The sequence below is a fragment of the Petromyzon marinus genome, chromosome 7, assembly GCF_048934315.1.
Source record: "Petromyzon marinus isolate PM22_M1 ecotype Great Lakes invasive population chromosome 7, UKy_Petmar_22M1.pri1.0, whole genome shotgun sequence".
Classification (NCBI taxonomy): Eukaryota; Metazoa; Chordata; class Hyperoartia; order Petromyzontiformes; family Petromyzontidae; genus Petromyzon; species Petromyzon marinus.
The window spans coordinates 6,783,680-6,806,422 of record NC_133673.1 but is presented as its reverse complement, the minus strand read 5'-3'; the positions used below and the strand labels follow the sequence as shown (position 1 = coordinate 6,806,422).

The window sequence follows — 22,743 nt, the reverse complement described above, 5'->3', positions numbered from 1 at the left end:
GGAGGGGGTCAGACATTTGTGACGATGTGTGACGAGGAGAGTGGGGGGGGTGAGAAATGTGACGTCACATCAAAATGCGCAACTTTAAATAAATATAGACAACACGTTATATTTAATTAAATAGACTTTTAAATAAATGTTTTCTCCTACAACAGCAGAGTGCAGCGCCACATTAAATACGCAACTACAATGACAATATAGTTTAAAGCGATTTGAAGCATGTTTTATTTGGGGGGGGGGGGTGCAGAGCTTTGTGACGTCATATTTGAGAGGGGGTCTGACTTTTTGTGACGTGGTTAAAAATCGTCCAAAATCATGTGACGTCATTTATGGACGGCCCCATACTCTAAACTCTAAAGGCTTGTCCTCGAAACGTGGAGGGAAAGAAATCGGAGGAACCGGAGATAAAATCCACGCGAGAGAGACACGCAAACTACAAAAACAGGCGTCAGGGTCGAACCCACGAACTCCTGTATACCAGGCGAGAGAGTTGACATTTCGCCAACCGCGGTCTACTCAAACCCTGGAAATTTTTAAATAAATTAGTTGACAATGTATCTTTCACATATCCACGTACAAAACATTGTTTCAAGACAAGCAATCTCTGGACCGGTTTTGACATCCAGTGTCTCATCAGCAGCAGAGTCAGCCTTGCTTGAATCAGTGGTGGTGACCTGCCGATCTTACAGGCAAGGACCGGTTTCGACATCCAGTGTCTCATCAGCAACAGAGTGAACCTTGCTGGAATCAGTGCTGGTGATCTGCCGATCTTACAGACAAGGACCGGTTTTGACATCCAGTGCCTCATCAGCAACAGAGTGAACCTTGCTGGAATCAGTGCTGGTGACCTGCCGATCTTACAGGGAAGGACCGGTTTTGACATCCAGTGTCGCATCAGCAATAGCGTTAACCTTGCTGGAATCAGTGCTGGTGACCTACCGATCTTGCAACCAAAGATCGGTTTCGGGATGTAGTTTCTCATCAGCAAGTCAGCCTTGCTGGAATCAGTGCTGGTGAACTGCTAATCTCGAGAGACAAGGCTCATCGGATTCCTCCAGTATAAATAATGAACAATTCAACCTTATGGTGGGTTACCCCGGGGTTCCATAGTCCCTGGGCTCTCGCATAATGTCCGTGATGCAGTCATTTTTTAGTCTGTTGATGGTCGGCGATGCGGCAATCGACTCATCTGGACGAACTGTACTTACGATGCAATCGTCCGCGCTGCGTTTCGACACGCATTGATTTCGGATTGATTGGAACCATAGTCGTGGAGTGAAGTACACCCCTGGGCAAAAAAAAATATAGTGGCCCAGAAATAAAATAATTAATTGCCTCGACCAATTTGTATCATTTGGTACCACGGGATACCACCACGAGGATCATATTCTGATGGTGATATTGGCCATGCCCACACCAACAAACTCTCAACTCGCATGAATATTAAGCAGGTTATGAATATTCTTGGTTCTTTCGATAAAGTCACGTAGAAGGGAAATAAAAAAGATTAAAAAAACATTCTCACGACGTTTCGATTGCAACACAAGCAATCATCGTCAGGTGTGAAAACCATAGCAAAACAATTTAATTGTCTTATTTTTATTATTTTATTATTTCCCTTCTACGTGACTTTACCGAAAGAACCAAGAATATGAATCCCTGCAATCACGAAAGCTTTAAATCAAAAGATGATGATGATAATCTTGGGGGCAAATTCAGGTTATGAATATTAAGCAGTCTATGAATTTTGATTTTCGTCTCCCCCCTCCTCTTTTCCGAACATAGATGGACTCTGATTTAAAGCTTTCGTGACTGCAGGGATTCATATTCTTGGTTCTATTAATTATTTTATTTCTGGGCCACTATTTTTTTTGCCCAGGGGTGTACTTTACCGAAAGAACCAAGAATATAGATGGACTCGTCCATCTGAATAACTGCCAAATCGCTCTCCGTGGTGCTGACGTTAAAAAATAACCCGCCACTTTTTTCAAATTTTCTTGCTGTGGTTTTCACACCTGACGATGATTGCTTGTGTTGCAGTCGAAACGTCGTGATAATTGTATTGTTTTATATTTTTATTATTTTATTGTTTCCCTTCTACGTGACTTTACCGACAGAACCAAGAATACAGTCTATGAATATTAAGTATAAACGCACCTTCCGGAACACATTTCTATATCGTGCCACGCCTATAAGTTAACGCTGACCAATCACAAAGCCTTCGCTCTGTTGGAACGTTCAGGTCAAACTCTGCTCTCAGCCAATGAGCGCGGTGCGAAGGCGAAAGAGGGCGGTAGGGTTAGGGGGGGGCGTGTCGTGAAGACGACCAAGCGAAGCCAATAGGAGGTCGCCGCGGAGGGCACGTGGCGCGGCCGGGGGCCAATAGGCTGTCTCTTTAAGGCAGGGGCGGGGCGGGGAGGGAGGAGGAGGCTCTCTCCTCCCTCCCGCCCCAGCCCCGCAACGCGCAGGGCGATTATGGCGACGGTGCCAATGGAGCCGCTCCGCCTCGAGAGAGGTGAGCGCCGTCTGCGTGTGCCGAGAGACCTGCGGGGTCGCCGACACCGACACAGCCACAAACCGCCGCACGGGGCTACTACTACAGCAGCAGCAGTAGCAGCAGCTCGCAGTTACTCTCTGGCGTGTTGAGGACTCTCCACGTTCATCTCTGTGTGTGATGTTGTGTTGCGATGTTGAGTGGCCGGCAGTGTTTAAGTTGGTTAGCGGTCGCCGCGCTGCGGTGTTAAGGAAACAAAATATATATACCCGCGCAGGTTCGATGTCCGGTCCCGGCTAACGTCAGTGGCGAGCAGCCGGTGGGGTGAGTTTGGTGGGGGGGGAGCTTTCTACTCTCAGCCGAGACCAAGGGGGCGATATAGCCGCACCGCGGGCACACCACATCGAGTATACTACACCTCTCGCTGTTGGCTCTGCTACGAGTCACCTGCCGTCCCTCGGCGTGCCGGCGACTCTGAAAATATATCCCACAACTCGGCACACCGCGTCAAGTATTATACCCCTAGCCGCGTCCGTGGCTGTCTTCTCAGTCACCTGCCGTCACCTTCAGTCTGTTAACGACCCGGATAAATAATGAAACAATTGTAACCCCTGGTGACAAGTTTCATCTGAATCTGTCTCGAATGTCCACCCCTCAGTCGGCTCAGCCTTGAACGAGTGCCCGGTGGCTGCGATGCTGATAGACATCTGGGAAGATAAAGGCGGCCGAGTGTCCTCGTCCGCCGCCTTGTTTGTCGTGCCGGTCTTAATAGGCGTTCGCTATAAATAGAACTTGTCCCCTCGCCCCCCCGCTCAACCCTCTGTTAAATGGTTGTTGCTGAGTTATCTCATATTGTGGGTGCGTATAACTCGAACGTGGTTGATTGTTGCAGGGAGTTGCTGCGAGTATGCGAGTGGAAATTCCTCACTTGGGGTCCATCGGGGTCAATACCAAAAGCAGTTGAGGGAAGGCGACAGAGGTGGCCTTTAGGTGTGCTTATCCAATGTCATAGAGAGTCACAGACACCTAGTTCCTGGGTTCATTCACTGGGTTATGGGTGTCTCTTGGCCCACAGCAAGGCACCTCGGTGAGATTCTAGTTCGAATGTGGGTTTCAGCCATCCGTGCTTAAATTGGCCTCTTTCAGGTGTAGTGGTTTGTTCAAACATTGTATATATTTTTTGTAACTCTTAAGCTTAATCCAACGCCTCGAATGAGTAGTTTGGTTTTACTAATAAGCGACACACGCCTTTTTGTGGTTTTATAAAAAAAAAAGTGTGTCGCCAGGTGGGCTAAACATTCCTTTGAAGTAACTTTCCGAGGAATTCTGATGCCATCATCCTCCAGGGTTGTTCTCTGACACACGGGGTGGTGCAACGCTCACTGTGAAAGTTCCCACATGGTCATCATGTCTTCGTGTAATGGACAAGACACTGATATAATTGAACCAAGTGGATACATATATATCCATATGGTTGTAGTATAAATTCACGAAACTCCTATCGTATAAATGTGGTCTTTCCATCATTGGCTCAGAGCTATCAGAAATGATTGCCACCACCCCCACATTTCTGCAGTTTTTAAACTGTAAAACACACTACGTGCATATATTCTCATTACAGTGTGTATACCATATGGTGTACATGAATACTCTTAAAAGATACACTTACAATTGTCTGTCTTGTAAGGCATATACTGTAACAACTTACCATGACGTGAGTTTATAATATAAAAAGTATTGTGAACAGTATTTGAAAACACTGATCGGTACATTACGTTAAACTTGTTTCGCTCCGTTCGTAGCCAACCGTGCTCACCTGTATTTGTACCATCTATATATTTGTTTTACTTGGTGTATTATTGTAATGAGTCACGTTCTTCAAATTTAGAGCGCCCAGGTTTCACCCCCTCGCTTATCCTTGCCGGAGGCCGTGGGTTCGATCCCGAACCTGACGCCTGCTATATATTTGGAGTTTGAATGTTCTCCCATGGTCGCGTGGATTGTTCTCCGGGTCCTCCGGTTTTTCCTCCACATTTAAAATTAACATGCCTTTAGAGAGTATATGGATACTGCTATACATTTCCACATGTTAAGCCACTTCGTTGAGCTTTCATTTGTGTCCAGGTCGCTTCTGAAAAAATAGGGGGGTTTTTTTGCTCAGTGTGCCTTACCAGGTAAAATTAAAAAAAAGTTAGTTTTTGTTGTGTAGTAGTTCAGTTTCTGTAGGGTTCTGGATGCTTTGAATTCTTTAAGATGTTGGACAACTTTTAAAAGGCGATGCCCTTGAGTCAAAGTTACTGGGCTGGCTTTTCTCTCTCTTAATCTCGTTGGGTAACACGTCGAAGCTGTTAATTATTTAACGTGACCATACCTTGATAGAGGAGGAGAATGCCTGCTTTTAAGTGACTATGCTTTTAAGATGGCAAAGCTTAAGTGAAAGCCCGTAAACACTTTTATATTCGTTGGTTAAGGCAATCTGTCAAATACTGCATTGGAGGGTGCATGGAATTATCCACGCGAGTAATATGATTACGCATGTATCTCATTTTAATTCAGGGTCTGCAGTTTCCGACAGATGAATCTGTAATTTTCTTATAATTAGATTTTCCTCAGAAGTGTACCACTTGCGCTGATCTGTGTGTTTTTAGCTTTGTGCTTTCTTGGTGTCTTTATGTTTGTGTTTTTAGACCCTTCTCATTTTGTTACCATAAGCAAGACCACTGATCCTGTAATACATTTAACTTTCATTGAGTACTGTAAATCTTGATTAAAACTTGATTTGAAGCGTTCGTTGCTGCAGGAATTACTCTTTGGTTCATTCTATTATTTAATTTATTTTCTTTCTACGTGACTTTACCGAAAGAACCAAAGAGTACTGTATATCAGTTTATGTGGCTTGGTAATGTTTTCATTTGAGTACTCGACCTCACAATCATGAAATTGTGAGTTTTAAGCCCAGGACTGGAGTCGACTCACCTATTTGTCCCTCTGGGGTCAATACAATGAGCACCACATGATAGGATGTCAGTACTGTATTAGCTTTTGTTCCAAAAGGCCTGTGTGAATAAGAATGGGAGACAAGTCCCCACCATTAGCGTATCAGTTTCCAACACTAGTTCAGGACCACAGATGTGAACCCTAGCCAGTTCTCATTGGAGCATGGATATGCTGAATACGTTTTTTTATATTGATGGTCGTCGTGTAAAAAAAATTATGCTGATGGTTATGATGAATGATATTTTAAGAACATGGTCGTGATGGTGTTAATGGCGCTGATTGTGCTTTTGAATTATGCAAATAATGTGAGTTTTGATTTGTGAGCTTTTCTTACAATTGGATTTTAATGGGGCCTATAAAACAGAATTCGGTGATTAAGTGTGTGTGAGCGCTGAGCCTGCAATTACTGAAGCCGTCTGCACCCTTCCATCAGATGAATTGAGTGCTGGAAAAGGATGCTTCAGCAACCAAAGCCAATAAATGATTTTCTGGGATTGTAGACCATTCCTTTAAATTATACAAAGTCGATTGGTTGTCTCTAATGCTATAATCTAGAAAAAAATGCTTACGTATTATTTCTCTTGTATTGGTTTTATTTAAGCAACGTGCATGTCTAAACTTTTTTTTATCTATGTAAACACTTGCGGGCTTGAGGCACAAAGCTCATTTGCTGCGTGTGCTGCAAAGGCTTGGACTTGGCATGGGTGTTGGTGAATTGTGGCTTTGTAAGGCCCTGCTAAGGAATTATATATGATTGTGCCAAATTATTGTTCAGTTTGTGCAGTGTAGTGTAGTTGGTGCTCCCTCAATGTCGACCCTGAGTAATTCCGACAAATGTCCATTCCGAACTTTGACGCAAATTGAATGAAATTGAAAATGTGCAATTTTTTTTACAAGCAGTTCAAAAACTTGCAACTTTGTGATTTCCTTTTCAGTATTTCTTGAGCTTCATATCACATAGACTTCACATCAATGTTTGTCATTTTTGAGAAATGGACTTGCGCTGGACACTTTGCAGACTGCGTAACAATCCTTTATCTTTTACTGCATTGGAGCAAGGATCTGTTCCATAACTGCAATATTTTATGATTTCCTTACACCTTGTTATTGAACCCCACTGCATTGTGCATCTTCCAAGGAAGGACATTGATTTTCATCACCGATTTTCCGTGGTGTCTCTGCCTGTGCATGCTTGTAATAATGATAATAATATTTTTTCCCTACAGACATTGCGCGAGCAATAGAGCTTTTGGAAAAGTTACAGCGGAGTGGCGAGGTGCCTTCAGAGAAGCTGCAGGCACTTCAAAGGGTTCTGCAGAGCGAGTTTTGTACTGCCATACGAGAGGTGAGCATTGCAGACTTGCCTGCGTCATCATGCAAAGGATCATTCCTTGTTACAAATTTTTCACGTTTTAATTCCCTGGGGGCAGATAAGCCGAAAAATAGATGATAAGCGTATTGCTTGAGGTGTGCCGTAGTGTGCGCGCAGACCTATCATTTGAATACACTGTGGTGTTCAGGTGTATACTTAATATTTGGGCTCATGCTTAATTTGGTAGATGTAATGTTGCAAGGTTATCGAGGGATGTAGATTCCAGTTTTTATACCTTAAAATTCAACACTTAAAATTGATTCAGATATTCAACAATGGATTAACATGTTCTCATCTTCGAAGCTTACAAGCATCACAGCTGACATTCCTAAAATTATAATGAGGCAGTTGGTAACATTGGATTTTTGCCATGCAGTGACTAAACAAAAATGACTTAACTTAATAGGCTTATGTTCTTGACCTTGTCTGAAATGTTTTTTTTTACATAACGTGTCATTAACTTTGTAATCTCTTTTATTGATTAAGAATAGACTGCGGTTTGTCGTAAATGTGCATTTTGTTATTTGCAGGATTATTTCTGTGAATGCTATAATAATGCACTTCCCCACATACTTTTGGCAGTCTAAGATACCACCACTACATGACTCCACATGGTCTAAAATAGAAGGGAGTAAACACAAAGCAGCTACGTACTCATTAAAATTACGCTTTGAACTGCATGCCGCTCTGCAGCTATGTATCACAATCTATAGTTTTATTTCTCAGCAGTAGCAGACAATGGAAATTACCACCATGTTGGACTTCATCATATTCGTTCTCTCCTGAATACCGAGCTGTCAAACACCATAACCTGATCTATCGTCAGATCCAGAATGGACTCTATTGCAACGCTGTTTTCTCCAGCATGTCCACAAGCGTCAGCAGTTCATCCAAAATTTCCTCGCCCACACAGTGCTCGGCACTAGACACAACCCATGAGTTTATACGTTCCACAGACGTTCTAAATGTTCTTCACTGGCTTCCAGTTCAACAACACATCTTGTACAACGTCGCTGTCCATAGCACATATTGGGTCAACTGGTCTAGTAAGTGTTTGTCGTCTCATCGTACGTTCCATCTCACAGCCTCTGATCTGCGAAAAGTGGCCTCCTTGTCCGAACCCCAACATCTCTCGAACTATTGATGAGGCAAAGGTCGCTGCTGTCACAGCTTTTAGTCACCTGGAATTCAATCCCTCGTTCACTGCGCACATTGGCGTTGGTGTGGACCTTCTATCTGAATTTGAAGACTTTTCTTTAATTTATTCACCCACGCCTCTCTGCTTTTTAAGGTCAATTTGTGCTTGTTTTGAATATAACAATGAATTTATTGGCGAATATGCAGGCTATATGTTACCAGTAATGTTTACAAAGTAAGTGACAAAATGAGCTGGTGTTTTACCTGCACCCATGGGAGGCTAGCTGAATGTGGAGCCTGTGTCCCCCATTAGCACGACTGGCCAACTGCTTGCTTTATATTGGCCTCTGTCTTATCTCTGAGGGTTCACATTTACAACTGCAGCACGCTTGACAAACAATGGGGGCCTGTTCAGTAAACTTGCAGCCATGTTGTAGTTCATACCCTTGTAGCTTTGTTATCATTCCTGTTGGAATTTTAAAAACAAAACTAGGTTGGAGTGTAAAATGTGTAGCTTTTTTGGATTAAATAATATAGCGTGTAAAGGCAAATGCTAAGCAAGTGTCAGCAGTGCCTGTGTTTGTGAAAGACAAATCCTCATTTTGTGTTTCTGACTGCCAATGGCATAATGTGTTGTGTAGCTGACCATGCAATTCATGTGCATCTTACTGCAGTCAATTGGAGTTCATTCATTTCAAAACAATGATAATTATATACTGAATATAATGCAAGTCTTCCCTCATACCACACATCATTTAGGTGGATATCGAAGTGTCCTATACACGGCTCATTAATATTGGATTGTAATTTGGACATCTAAATAGTGTTGGTACACACACCAGTACAGTTAGAATTGAGTAACTCCGGATATTGATTACCTCACCACGAGCTGTGTTTTAGCAATTAGTGTAATTGCATTGATGCTGTTCATTATACTGAATGACGTTGCTTGCTATATTGATCATCACTAAGACTCCCGGCTTATTTGAGCCCTCAAACTAGACAAATCAGAAAAGTAGTGATCTTTCCTAAACAGAGATGATGGCAATGGCCTTTCCATATCTTCTGACTCTTTGATAGCGACGTGCCAACTTGCAATGATTGCCCTGCCTCTTTCCCCAATGCGTAGCAAGCGCGAGTTTGTTGTTGTGCATGCGTGTGTGTTTTCAGGTCTATGAACATGTGTACGAGACAGTCGGCATCAGTGGCAGTGCAGAGGTCAGAGCCAGTGCCACTGCGAAGGTAAAACTGAAACCCATTATCCAACAGGCCCTAACAAATCTACAATCTTCATTAATGGTCGCTTGCTGTAGAGGTGAAGATTAATGTCCCCACTAAGACTAATGGATTGGATGCTACTGTTTCCAGCTCTTTAAGATCGTAACTAATTCCATGCACATAAATATGGTTGCGTGTGTGATTTGTAACACATTCATATAAATGTTTCAATATACATCTTAGTGAATTTACGATTTGCACATTTTAATGCATACAATTTTAAAGTAAAGATACTGATATTAATATTTAAATATTTAGGTTTTTTTACTCTGGTCTATTGTAGTTCTGTATAAATGTCATTCAATATGTATTGAAAAAGATCATTACAGATGGCAAATATACTTAGCGGTAAGGAGAAATACACACTCGGTTGATGCGTTATGTAAATATGAAGAGGTTTTTCTTCATATCTTTGTTCTTCCATGGGCAAGGATATAATGAGTGCAGTCATGGAATTTTTATTATTTTTATGCTGCATACCATTATACATCGTATCCCTTCACTCATATTTCAATGCAGTAGAACCCTCATTAAAATGGGCTTCATGAAAGCATGTTTGTTTATTCGGAGGGAAAAAAAACCATGAAAATGAATTCGTCCATAAATAATTGGTGCATGTAAAATTAGTTTTGTTGAAGATTTTGGCAGTTTCTGCTTTTTATAATGGCTCTTGCTCTATCGTGCACTTGCTTACATCATCAAGTTCTCGTGGCACTGCAATGCCGGAGAAAAATGACACTGCTTGCACTCGGAACGGACATCATTGTGCCTCGACTGTCAATGTGCGTCTGCACCAAAGGGGTGGTATTTCAACAGAGGATCCTACCACTAACCCTTCACCGCTGTCCATCAAACCTGTGGCTACATAGGCAGTCCCATATAATGTTGGCCACACCACTCCCTCTTGTAGCTCGCTGGGTTCATTGAGTGCTTATTTCAAAATCCTACACTGAGTGGACAATAATCTTATTACATAATCATGGCACCCACTGCTTGAAGCTTGAATGAGGTTACAGCGGTAGGCAATTGGAAGGTTGTACGTTAAAATCTCGGTTCGTTATCTTCGCATGGCTGGGAAAGCAGTTGTAGTTTAATGTCGAGGTTAGCGATTCATTCAACGGCTTCAGGTGAGGTGGAGCGAGTGGTCGCGATACCACAATGGATCTCTCTCAGGCCAAAGAGTTCAGTATGTAGGGCAATCGTCTGACTTGAGTGGTGGCCACAGTCACAATTTGGGCTGCTCCTCACGTTCCACTTGTGGAGCAAGCGTCTGTATCTTCCATGGCCCTGTCCTCAAGTGGTTGAGGGTTGTCCAACTCGGCCTATTACACCTGGGGTTGATAAATGTAACGACGTGGTTGGTCAACGGTGGTCATGCTGTGGAGATCCTGGCTCCCATCATGGAAAATGTAGAATTCATATCACTGGCTCAGGCTGCAAATGGAGATGACCACTAGGCCATTACTGATTTTATCAGAAAGACACTGCCTATTGAGTGGCCCCAAAAATTCTCAGACTTCGCCTTCTTGCCATTAATTCCAACTATATGTGTAATTTATCATAATTTAAACTTATGCGACGCACAGTTTTCGCTCGCTGTCATAGCGAGAGAATGACTCAGAGGCACGAGGAGGAACCACGTGATGAGTCTTCGTCAATAATTACCCAAGCTCTGCGGTTCTCTATATATGAAAGTGTTATCAGCCAATTAATGTCAGTTTATATATGGGGAAATAACCAGGGCACCCATAAACAAAATCCATGCATGCGAGGGGGAAACACTATCCCATACAGACAGAACAGGTGGAGTGTGTTTTTTTGCTGTATTGCCTTCTGGCAAACCAGAATATGACCCCTCAATGCCCAATTCTTTATAATGTGGTTTAGAGGCATTGGAATTGCAACATGTATGTTGAACGTCCTTTCGCACCGTACGTAGCCAACCGTGCTAATCGGAGGAGCCAGGTGAAGGACAACCATGGGGGGTCCGCTTGCTGTACACATGCAGTCGCATGTGCCCTCTGGAAGTCTGGAGTGGCAGAGCAGATTAACTGTTGTGTGTGCGGGGGCTGTGCAGGCCACCGTGGCGGCATTTGCGGCAAGCGAGGGACACGCGCACCCTCGCGTGGTGGAACTGCCCAAGACCGACGAGGGCTTGGGCTTCAACATCATGGGTGGAAAAGAGCAAAACTCACCCATATACATCTCCCGTATCATCCCCGGCGGCGTGGCCGACCGGCAGGGTGGCCTCAAGCGCGGGGACCAGCTCCTCTCCGTCAACGGCGTGGTGAGGAGCTCGTTCACCACTGCCATGACTTTGAGTAGGCACTGTCACAGTAAAATATCACCTACGCTGAAATGATGACACATGTATAATGCAATTGGCCTCGAAATGAAGTTTCCATCAGGATACCCATGTCACAATTTGAACAAGTATGGGGCATGCTGCTTTGTTGGTGGTTCTGAGCCAGTGGGAGAAATTCCACATAACTATGGAAGAGGCCTCTCAATACGACAACCGCTCTTGAGTAGTATCGCTTTGTGAGAAGTCACCAGTGGTGAAAAAACATTGCTGGTTCGTGAAGGAACAATTTACATTCGGTGTAACTGTTACCTCCGGTGTTAACGCGTTAATGGGATTTTCACCATGAGCTCCAATGCTCAGTTGAGCAGAAAGAGACTTTTTGATCTGTCACTTGTCAGTCGTTCTTTCCCAAATGCCTCAGGGCTGCAGACAGAGTAATTTAGGGAACTTTTTAACAAGGGATCTTAGGGTAGAGTGGGGATAACAATGGTCAGTTTTTGTTAACTTGAAACTATTTGGTGGTGCTTCATAGCAGTGGTGCACAAGCATAATTAGCACACATTCTCGCATTCGTCAGTGACATTGCCTTATAAGAACAAACAAAATATATAATCGGCGATGTTTTGGGCAATGCCCCTCTGTCATTTGTGTGCTCTGAAGTAGGGCCTTTGATATATGTTTTTATTTTAAGGCAGTGCCATTGGCGAATTCCGTTTTTTTGCTTAAATTATTGCTTCCAATGGAAATGACGACACTAATGACACATTTTCAAATTTTTATTTACAGTATTCTCCCCTGTGCTCAATAGTGATATTTGTATGTACAGTAATCTCTTAAGCGTCTTATATAAACAAGACACACAATTGCCTCGTTAATCCGGTCTCTCCCAATGCAACGCTCACCACTGAATGACAGAACATTCTAGGCACAGATGGTTTATAGTTGGATCTTTACATTAAACCTATGAAAGACCCCATGAGGTCAGCCGTGTTATGCACAGCATATAATAACGGCAGTGATTGCCTTGGTGGTTTTATAATGGGTGCTTGCATCTGGCCTGGCAGTACAATCTAATTCTGAATCTTTGCTTTTTATTGTATGTTCACTGTTAAATATTCTTTAACCATATTTTAACCACCGCCATATTAAACCAACATTTTTTTCTCACCATGTAACATGGTGCATTGACAATGCTTTTTCCACAATTTACACGCATGTGAATCCATTGTATCGCATGGTATAGTATGACCATAACACAAGCTACAGTGAGGGAAAAAAGTATTTGGTCCCCTGCTGCTTTTGTACGTTTGCCCACTGACAAAGAAATGATCAGTCTATAATTTTAATGGTAGGCTTATTTGAACAGTGAGAGACAGAATAACAACAAAAAAATCCAGAAAAACGCATGTCAAAAATGTTATAAATTGATTTGCATTTTAATGAGGGAAATAAGTATTTGACCCCTCTGCAAAACATGACTTAGTACTTGGTGGCAAAACCCTTGTTGGCAATCACAGAGGTCAGACGTTTCTTGTAGTTGGCCACCAGGTTTGCACACATCTCAGGAGGGATTTTGTCCCACTCTCTTTGCAGATCTTCTCCAAGTCATTAAGGTTTTGAGGCTGATGTTTGGCAACTCGAACCTTCAGCTCCCTCTAATGGATTAAGGTCTGGAGACTGGCTAGGCCACTCCAGGACCTTAATGTGCTTCTTCTTGAGCCACTCCTTTGTTGCCTTGGCCGTGTGTTTTGGGTCATTGTCATGCTGGAATACCCATCCACGACCCATTTTCAATGCCCTGGCTGAGGGAAGGAGGTTCTCACCCAAGATTTGACGGTAAATGGCCCCGTCCATCGTCCCTTTGATGCAGTGAAGTTGTCCTGTCCCCTTAGAAAAACACCCCCAAAGCATAATGTTTCCTCCTCCATGTTTGACGGTGGGGATGGTGTTCTTGGGGTCATAGGCAGCATTCCTCCTCCTCCAAACACGGCGAGTTGAGTTGATGCCAAAGAGCTCCATTTTGGTCTCATCTGACCACAAGACTTTCACCCAGTTGTCCTCTGAATCATTCAGTTGTTCATTGGCCAACTTCAGACGGGCATGTATATGTGCTTTCTTGAGCAGGGCGCTGCAGGATTTCAGTCCTTCACAGCGTAGTGTGTTACCAATTGTTTTCTTGGTGACTATGGTCCCAGCTGCCTTGAGATCTTGACAAGATCGTCCCATGTAGTTCTGGGCTGATTCCTCACTGTTCTCATGATCATTGCAACTTCACGAGGTGAGATCTTGCATGGAGCCCCAGGCTGAGGGAGATTGACAGATCTTTTGTGTTTATTCCATTTGCGAATAATCGCACCAACTGTTGTCACCTTCTCACCAAGCTGCTTGGCAATGGTCTTGTAGCCCATTCAAGCCTTGTGTAGGTATACAATCTTGTCGCTGACATCTTTGGAGAGCTCTTTAGTCTTGGCCATGGTGGAGAGTTTGGAATATGATTGATTGATTGCTTCCGTGGACAGGTGTCTTTTATACAGGTAACCAACTGAGATTAGGAGCACTCCCTTTAAGAGTGTGCTCCTAATCTCAGCTCGTTACCTGTATAAAAGACACCTGGGAGCCAGACATCTTTCTGATTGAGAGGGGGTCAAATACTTATTTCCCTCATTAAAATGCAAATCAATTTATAACATTTTTTGACATGCGTTTTTCTGGATTTTGTTGTTATTCTGTCTCTCACTGTTCAAATAAACCTACCATTAAAATTATAGACCGATCATTTCTTTGTCAGTGGGTAAATGTACAAAACCAGCAGGGGATCAAATACTTTTTTCCCTCACTGTATGTGACCCCATTGTGGCCATGCTTTACTTTATTGGGTTCTCACTCATTGCATTTGTATGCACCGTCTATAATGTTAAACAGTGGTGTCCTCTGTATTTTGAGTGTTTCCATGTATGTATATATTTGTGTTACAATTCAGTAACGTTCATGTGCGCGCACCTGATTGTTAATCGACAGTACATTGCTCTTTGAGTGTTCACAAATGTTTACGTGTAACGCAGCGGTTAGCATACAGCAGCCAGCGTTTTATTTTCATCAATGGCCATTAGTGGCAAGTGCTGTCTGAATCTGTCACAGGCTTCTCATCTCTGCAAGCAGGGCGCCGATTGCACCACCCCCTCGTGTGCCTTGCTAAGGCTGGTATTAGTAGGTGATTGCTAACAGCACATGCGCCTCTGCAGCTGCCTGGAACGCTCTTTATTCTGATATTAGGAAGCCACGGTGGAGATGGAGCTATGCATTTTAAAATCTAGATTTACAAACTCATTTCTTTAGAATTGCTTTTTGTGTTTAATCTGTTTTTCTTCCCCCGCACCTCCCCATTAGCACGGTTGGTTACATACGGCGCGAAATAAGTTAAACATTCATACACACACGCAGCGTCATGCTCCTGCCGAGTGTAAGGCTGCATGGGGGAATCTGTCTGCGCTTGTTCAGAGTGTGGAGGGCGAGCACCACGAGAAGGCTGTGGAGCTGCTAAAGCAGGCGCAGGGGACGGTGAAGCTGGTCGTGCGCTACACGCCCAAGGTGCTCGAGGAGATGGAGGCTCGCTTCGAGAAGCTGCGCACGGCACGGCGCCGGCAGACGCACAATAACAGCTTCTCTTAGGTGTGGCTTGTACCCCTCCCCCACGTGGTTAACCTCTTTCCCGTTTCCAAGACGTCTGCAAGTTTCAAGGTTTTGGTGTCCCATTCACCTCCAAATCTTGAAACGCGCAAGCGGCTTGGCATTAAAAAATTTTTGGAGAGTCGTTGATTTTAATCACATTATGCTCACCGCAGAGAGCTGTAGCGACACGACCTGTATGATAGCTCGCGCCAAACTGTGCCACATGCCCTTCTGCATGACCTTGTGGGAGCCTTGGTGCCGACAAAAGTTATTTTGTTTTAGTTTCTTCTTCCGGTTTCGTTTTGATGATGTACACCTACGTCATTGAAAAGGAATCGGAAGAAAATTTGATGATGTGCACGTACATCATCGGAACGGGAAAGTGGTTAATCTCCCCCCCCCCCCCCACGTCCCACTGCTCTCCCCATTGCTGCCCATAGGCCTTGGAACACTGTGATGCAAACGGTCAGCTAATGGGAGACAAGTACAGCACCGCAACATTTGCAGCAGCAGCAGCCTTGAAGCAGGTGTTGTTTTCCCCCATTCATGCTTATTCACATTCATTCATTGGATAAGAAAATGTGAAAGTAATAAGGTATCATCAAGTGAATAAGGTATTAAATGAGTACTGCCGACAGTTGACTGAAAATAATCGACTGCTGTATGGCTTTTTTGCGAAGATGCAATAATCTGCCCCTGCTGGGTTGCAGGTTTAAATATTTGTTTCTAATAGATTGGGTGCAAAAGTTTCCCCCGATAATGTTGCTGACCATCTGCATCACAATGTCCAAGGCATTTAAGGCATCCAGTGTATTCAGAATTGGTGTGTATAGGGCAATTGTATTTTCACCTCTACCCCCTCTTGTTTTATCCATTGCATTTTTAAAAGCAATGACAGAACCCCTCTAACTGTATTATACACCAGGGACTATTCCATCTAATGCAAACGCTGAGTATATTAAACCTTTATTTTTTAATGTAGAGTCTATAAGAAATGAACAAACTCCTAATGTGATGCAAAACAGCCTCCTTGCCTAAATTTTATATTAATATATAAATGAAACTTAATAGAAGAGTCAGAGGCTGGAACAGACTGAGTGAATGACTCAAAACTATTCCAATGTTTATCCATAAACAGCTGCCCCCCAAAAATGTATAATTTTAATATACATAGAGATGATTAGTTCTTTATTGTAATCTTACCCCTGCAAAAGCACACATTTGAAGGTGCAGTCTGACATTGCCAGGAACAGAATCTGGTATTGAAGGCGAAATTTGTCCTGTCACGGATGTCTCGGGGGGGGGGCGAAATTCACCGTCAAGTTAAAACGTATTCATAACGTTTTGTTTGTACTTCGCTATTCATCTCAATATACAGGGTGATTACATTTTTTTACACTTATATGGGACTCGTCTTTAATGGAAAAAAGAACATATAATACACTATAACATGATAACAAATGTAATGTTAAGAGCTTCAAAAAGTCAAAGAGTCTCCACTTGTTCGCCATCATTGTTAACACGTGGCCTGGCATCTTCTCCAGGCGGTCTCCAGAGCCCGGAGGGCGGCGGCACATTTCTCGTGGTATTGTTGCAAATTCTCCGAAGTGTTAAAACATTTGTTTTGAAGCACCCTGTATTTAGCTGCTGAGCTTCTCCAAATCCCAGTAAAAAAGATAAAACAAAATTCTGTATGATCTAAATTAATTTTAAACGTAAAAAAAACCACTGGCTATTTTTGACTTGCACTTGAACCTGCTTGACAGGCTTCATCCTTATCTGAAGCATGTTTTTGATTTTGAACCAGTCACACAACATCATGCCGACATTGTTCAGGGTGTTTGGTGTAAACTTCCAGTCTATTTAATAGCCAGCCTTTGTAAGTTAATTTTAATCTCAAGTCACCGACTGCACCTTTAAATAATCCCTTAAAACCACTTGTATATAATATATATTACCTTATCAATTGTGTAAGTGTCTGTGTGTGTGTAGAGTAAGTTTTATTAAAACATCTAAAAGGCCAACCAAACCTTGGCAGACTTACAAATATAGAATTAGATAGATGGGTTATATTTTGTCATGTCCTATTTTTACAGTGAATAACATTTGCCGTACGCTATGGGCCAATATCAGAGAGGTGATGTGATACCTTAAGCACAAGGTTTTGCACAATGCACTCCGTTTCATCCTAATGTGATAAGCCCGTGAACTCGCCCGCTTATTTCACGTGCACACACGGCTACGTTCCTTTACGCGTACCTGCATTCACATCTTTCGGACCGTTTCGATTATTCTAAACATAAATCACATTTTCACAAGGGTAGTGAATATGGAACACTAATACGACGCCTAACATTGTCTTTTCCTCACAATAAAGTCAGTGTAAGACTGCATTTAGGACTGCCACGTAAAGCCATGATCAACTGCAGGTAGATGAGTGCATCATGGCAGTGGGACTTGTAGGCTTCGCAGTCCAGTAATTTAACGCTTCCCTCCAATCTTCACACACCAGCTGGTTAAAGTATTGAGACATAGGCCGATGCATAACTGGCATGGGACAATATTATAAAATAACCACCTGTAAAACTAGAAGGCCGTGTAGCCCCACAAATACAGTGAATTGGGAAAAAACCCACAAGAATGGAAGCTGGTCTTGGGGTGCATGGGTTAGTGGATGGTTAAGCGGCACGTCCTAGCCACCTTCATTCTGTCTCCACCCGTGCTTGTGAGCAAAGGCAACTAATTTAATACGGAGTATGGCTTGGGGTTTCATCTCGCTGGTTACATACTCCGTCATGTTGAAAATTCAATCCTGCAATGAAAAAGGTAATAATTAAATACAAACCCCTTAGTGCATACAACCATCTTAACAATTAATAGCTTGCATAATTACTTACGTACTACTTATGTGATTTTTTTTTGGCTTGAATACAATAAGGTCCTGTGAATTAACATCTATTAACAAAGCAGTAATTGCTTTGGCTCGTGGACATTAATGGTTCCATCTAGTAGAGTCTTATAAGTGAGGTAGGCAAACCATTGATTTTCTTCTTTTATTGGTTTGCGTTGAGTTTCCAGTACTCGCATTTGCAAAGGTTTTCATGCATTGGTAATATAGGGTAAAGAGATTTTATTTATAATTATTTTTTACGTGCTTTCTTTATACATTAAAACACAGTAACATCCACATTAACCTGTTGGAAACTGAAATATCAGTCATTGGATTTAATATTGATGTCTCTCAAAGGTTCTAGATTTAAAGCTTTCGTGACTGCTAGGATCCATACTCTTTGGTGCTATTGGGTAAAGTCACGTAGGTGAAAATAAAAAAACAAAAAAATCACGACGTTTCGGCCACAACACAAGCGGCCTTCATCAGGTGAAGGGACGAGACTGTCTGGAGGACAGTCTGGAGGACTTTACCCAACTTTACCCAATAGAACCAAAGAGTACGACTTTGAAACTTTGATTAGCGTATCGTGTAGAGTTCGTCGAGAGGAATCGATGGCCGTATCGTTCGCCTTCGGATATAAAATGACGTCGCAACGCAGTTTATGCGAGAGCCGGAGGCTTATGGGACCCCCCATCCTGAATTTGACCTTAAATCAAGGATCAAGTTTACGGAATTCATACTCTTTGGTTCTATTGGGTAAAGTCACGTAGGTGAAAATAAAATAACAAAAAATCACGACGTTTCGGCCACAACACAAGCGGCCTTCATCAGGTGAAGGGACGAGACTGTCTGGAGGACAGCGCTGGAGTGGAAGAAGCCACGCTTAGATCACGACCTTTAAGCTGTGTGAGAAGAAAAAGACCATGCGCCTTGACAAAGGAATTAGCATATAATTTAGCATTGAAATGGCTCATTGAAATAGCTAAGTTAAAGTATACACATCCGCAGAGGTACCCCTTGACAAAGGAATTAGCATAGAATTTAGCATTGAAATAGCTGAGTGATTAGCTTGTAACTGGTCACAGAAATAGCTATGTTAAAGTCAGAGCATATACATTCACCGAGGCACCTAGTACTCATCAAACAGGAGAATTTAGCGAAACACAACCACGCTCAGACAGCGGACCTTTAAACTGTGTGCGAGCAAACAAGGTGTTCTGACAAAGAAATTTGCATAAAAATTAGCATTTGATTGGCGGATTTTAGGAAAGAGGTGGTGTACGTGCCGGTGGACTTGCCGTTTGGCGCGGGGGGGAAGGGGGGAGGGGGAGTTTACCTATTGATGGTGTGAAAAGGGAATTTATAAGAGCTGCAAAAGTTTGGGGTACCACTACTTGAAAAAATATACTGTACCACTGAAATTAGTTTAATGTTTAGTTTGATTTAGAACATCTTTCCAATGGTTGCTTAAATTGAAACCATCCTCTCGGTTGAAATTGTGTCTGTGTTTGTAGATCTGAATTGCTTCATGAACAAATCTGATAAAAGCCCGTGGGTTTGCAAAGAACCTTGGTATCGGAGAAAATTATATCGTGATCCCCCACAGCGTTGTAACAGTGATCAGCCACGGCAGAAGAATTCGTTTTGCCGTGTTTCAAATCTGATTTGTGCTCGCGAATTCGGTCAGAGACATGTCGCTTTGTCTCACCGATGTAGCAATCACTGCAGGTACAACTCAATTTGTAAACCCCGGGGTACTGTAAATCAGGAATGACATCCTTCACGGATGGGATCAGATCACGAATTTTGTGTACTGTATTGAACCGGACCTGGATCTTGTGTTTGTTTAGAATTTTGGAAATCTTTTAGTAACGCCTGCTATATATGGAAGTGTGATGGTTTTGACCGGAGTATCAAGTGGTTGTTTCTGTATGGAGGGAGAAACAGCTTGGCGGATGGTACGGTCAGAGTAACCATTCCTTTTGAGGGCCAGGTGTACATGTTTTAATTCACTGGTCAGGTGGTGTTGGTCCGAAATGCAATGAGCCCTATGGTATAAAGTTTTGATGAGAGAATTCTTTTGGGCTGGGTGGTGGTGGGAATCAGGTTTCAAGTAGGAATCTGTGTGGGTGGGTTTCCTGTAGACAGAATGCCCCAATGAGCCATCAGGTCTCCTCTCAAACAGAACATCTAAGAATGGTAGCTTGCCATCTTTCTCCACTTCCATGGTGAATTTGATGGCGGGATGTCTGGAATTGAAGTGGTGCAGGAAAAGGTTCAGAGCAGGGAGGCCATGTGGCCAAATGACGAAAGTGTCATCCACATATCTCTTCCACAGGGAAGGTCTGAGGGTGGAAGTCTGGATGGCGTCTGATTCAAATTTCTCCATGAAAATATTGACTATCACTGGTGATATCTTCGCACACAGCTTAAAGGTCGTGATCTAAGCGTGGCTTCTCTCACTCCAGCGCTGTCCTCTAGACAGTCTCGTCCCTTCACCTGATGAAGGCCGCTTGTGTTGTGGCCGAAACGTCGTGATTTTTTTGTTATTTTATTTTCACCTACGTGACTTTACCCAATGGAACCAAAGAGTATCTCTCAAAGGTGTCTTTGGTGATAAAAGTAACATTGTAATTTTCTGGCTTGCAAAAAAGAACATGTACATAATGCACAGAAGGAATAAGGTTGAGAAAAAGATCTAACGGATGATTATTGAATTACTTTTTAATATTAAAGTAGGCTAGTTCATCTCACATCCAGTAAAGCTTCCCTTCTGTTTTAGCAGCAGGGGGTGCACATTCCAGTTTGAGGTCATATCAGTAGATCGATGCATTGTGGCATCGCAAGCCTTTCCATTTCCCCTGCCACAGCCATTCAATTACATGCAGCTTTGCACACAAGTTTGACACGCTTTGACGCAGCAATGAATGAATCTGCATGCTTCGAGGGGAGTCGCATCGCCTTTCGGCCACTTCTCTTCACACCCCCCCTCCCTTTGCTCTGCGTAGTCTCTAAAGGGGAGGATTTATGACGGAGAAAAGTGCATCGCAGCTTTACCGAGTGCTTGCCAAGATGAGCCTGCTGACATTGTTTCCTGTTTAGCACCTTGAGTATACGACCAAATAAATGCTTGGCTTCAGTATAGTGAGTGAAAGTTGCTTAGGAGCATATCTTAGTTCATTCACGGTTTTGCACTATCAGTAAAAGTGTTACGGTTTTCCTGAATAGATTTTTTACAAAGGCCGACTTCTGGTAAATCGCAAGATTAAGCTTCAAAATATTTTTTTCTTCCCCTTTACAGTTTACAATTGGCATAATTGAGTGCTCTATTTTTTAATCATTAACTTGCTCTTAGCCGTTGGTCACTGAAAGAGCCTCACTATTATCAGTATACAGTATTTCGTAAATTTTGATTTAAAGCTTTCGTGACTGCAGGGATTCATATTCTTGGTTCTTTCGGTAAAGTCACGTAGAAGTATTTCGTAAGTTTGCATATTAATCAAGCGCTGCTCTGCATGCGAGTGCACACTCCTGGCTGATGTGGAAATTAATGTGGAGGAGAGCAAAGAACAATGGTTGGCCAGACAACTGCTATAATTTTCTGTAATTTCGGCAAACCACCAGTCCAAGTGCTTTGGGAGTAACATTTAGTAATCTCTGCAGGCATGCAGTTACCAGCTTGTTTGCATGAAAGTGGTCGAATGCTATAGCTTTGCTACTTAAAATTTGAACTTTGCTAAGAGATGTAGATTGTAACTTTTGATCATGTGTTTACTGCTTGATGTGCATTTTGATATGATGTCATGGTGTTAGCGGTCATATCTTTAATGATTCGTGGGATTTTATTATTATTTTTGTCAACCCTTGCTCTATTTCCTATTTCCTAAGTTCATTAATCACCTCACCTGGTGGAGTTGCCTTGTAACATTCCTCATTGAACGTTGTGCATGTGATTATCTTCCTGCTGTTGTCCCATGAGCTCGTTTATAACATTTTATCCTGAAGATGTGTACTTGTTAATGACCATATCAAACCTAAAATGTTTCTGGTTGTGGTGTAATAGTTTTCTGCAATGTAGCCGTTATAGCAGCTCAGGAGATTGTGTTTTTTTAATATATATAGTGTACATATATTCACATGTTTGCTGAAAGCAAATGTAAAGTTCCTCGTGGAATATTGCCTATTTACCAACATTGTTCACGTTAATAAAACGAATGCTTAGCACATAATGCTTCTCCCCGTTGTCATTTAGAGAATTTAGAATTGAAAATGAATGACTCCTAAAACCCCCACCACAATCATGTCATGAAAATGTTCACAGATTTGGCAAGTTCCATGACTTGTGTTATACCGAGGGCAGGGTTTCATGCTCTAATCAAGCCACTGGAAGACATTGCTACCTCAGCACAACACGAGCAGGGTTAATTAGTTGGCAGGGGATGACAGCCTGTCTGCCGCAGAACCTTTGCAGAGGGCCTTCCAGATGCACCTCTGTGAAGTCCCAGGACCTTCACTTTACAATTGCCCATGGACCTACCTCCAGCGACTAATTAGGTAATGAAGCGGAGGACCTGTCCGAGCAGGATCTTCACCCAGTG

The 22,743-nt window shown here is 42.7% G+C and overlaps 1 protein-coding gene across 1 annotated transcript; it reads left to right on the top strand.

Annotated features, from left to right (window-relative positions):
* The first annotated feature begins 2,374 nt into the window (after positions 1 to 2,374).
* Positions 2,375 to 22,374, top strand: LOC116939885 (protein lin-7 homolog C). The gene is made up of 6 exons (XM_032948866.2): positions 2,375 to 2,515; positions 6,718 to 6,836; positions 9,171 to 9,242; positions 11,356 to 11,565; positions 15,082 to 15,252; positions 15,693 to 22,374. The coding sequence occupies exons 1-5, from the start codon at positions 2,476 to 2,478 to the stop codon at positions 15,250 to 15,252; spliced, it is 612 nt and encodes a 203-aa protein (XP_032804757.1). The 5' UTR covers positions 2,375 to 2,475; the 3' UTR covers positions 15,693 to 22,374.
* The last annotated feature ends 369 nt before the right edge of the window (positions 22,375 to 22,743 follow it).

Excerpts from the sequence above, each read along its gene's own strand:
- LOC116939885 (XM_032948866.2), top strand. The coding sequence starts at position 2,476 with ATGGCGACGGTGCCAATGGAGCCGCTCCGCCTCGAGAGAG. Across the intron at positions 2,516-6,717 it reads GCCGCTCCGCCTCGAGAGAG|ACATTGCGCGAGCAATAGAG; the intron begins GTGAGCGCCGTC and ends TTTTCCCTACAG. Across the intron at positions 6,837-9,170 it reads TTTGTACTGCCATACGAGAG|GTCTATGAACATGTGTACGA; the intron begins GTGAGCATTGCA and ends GTGTGTTTTCAG.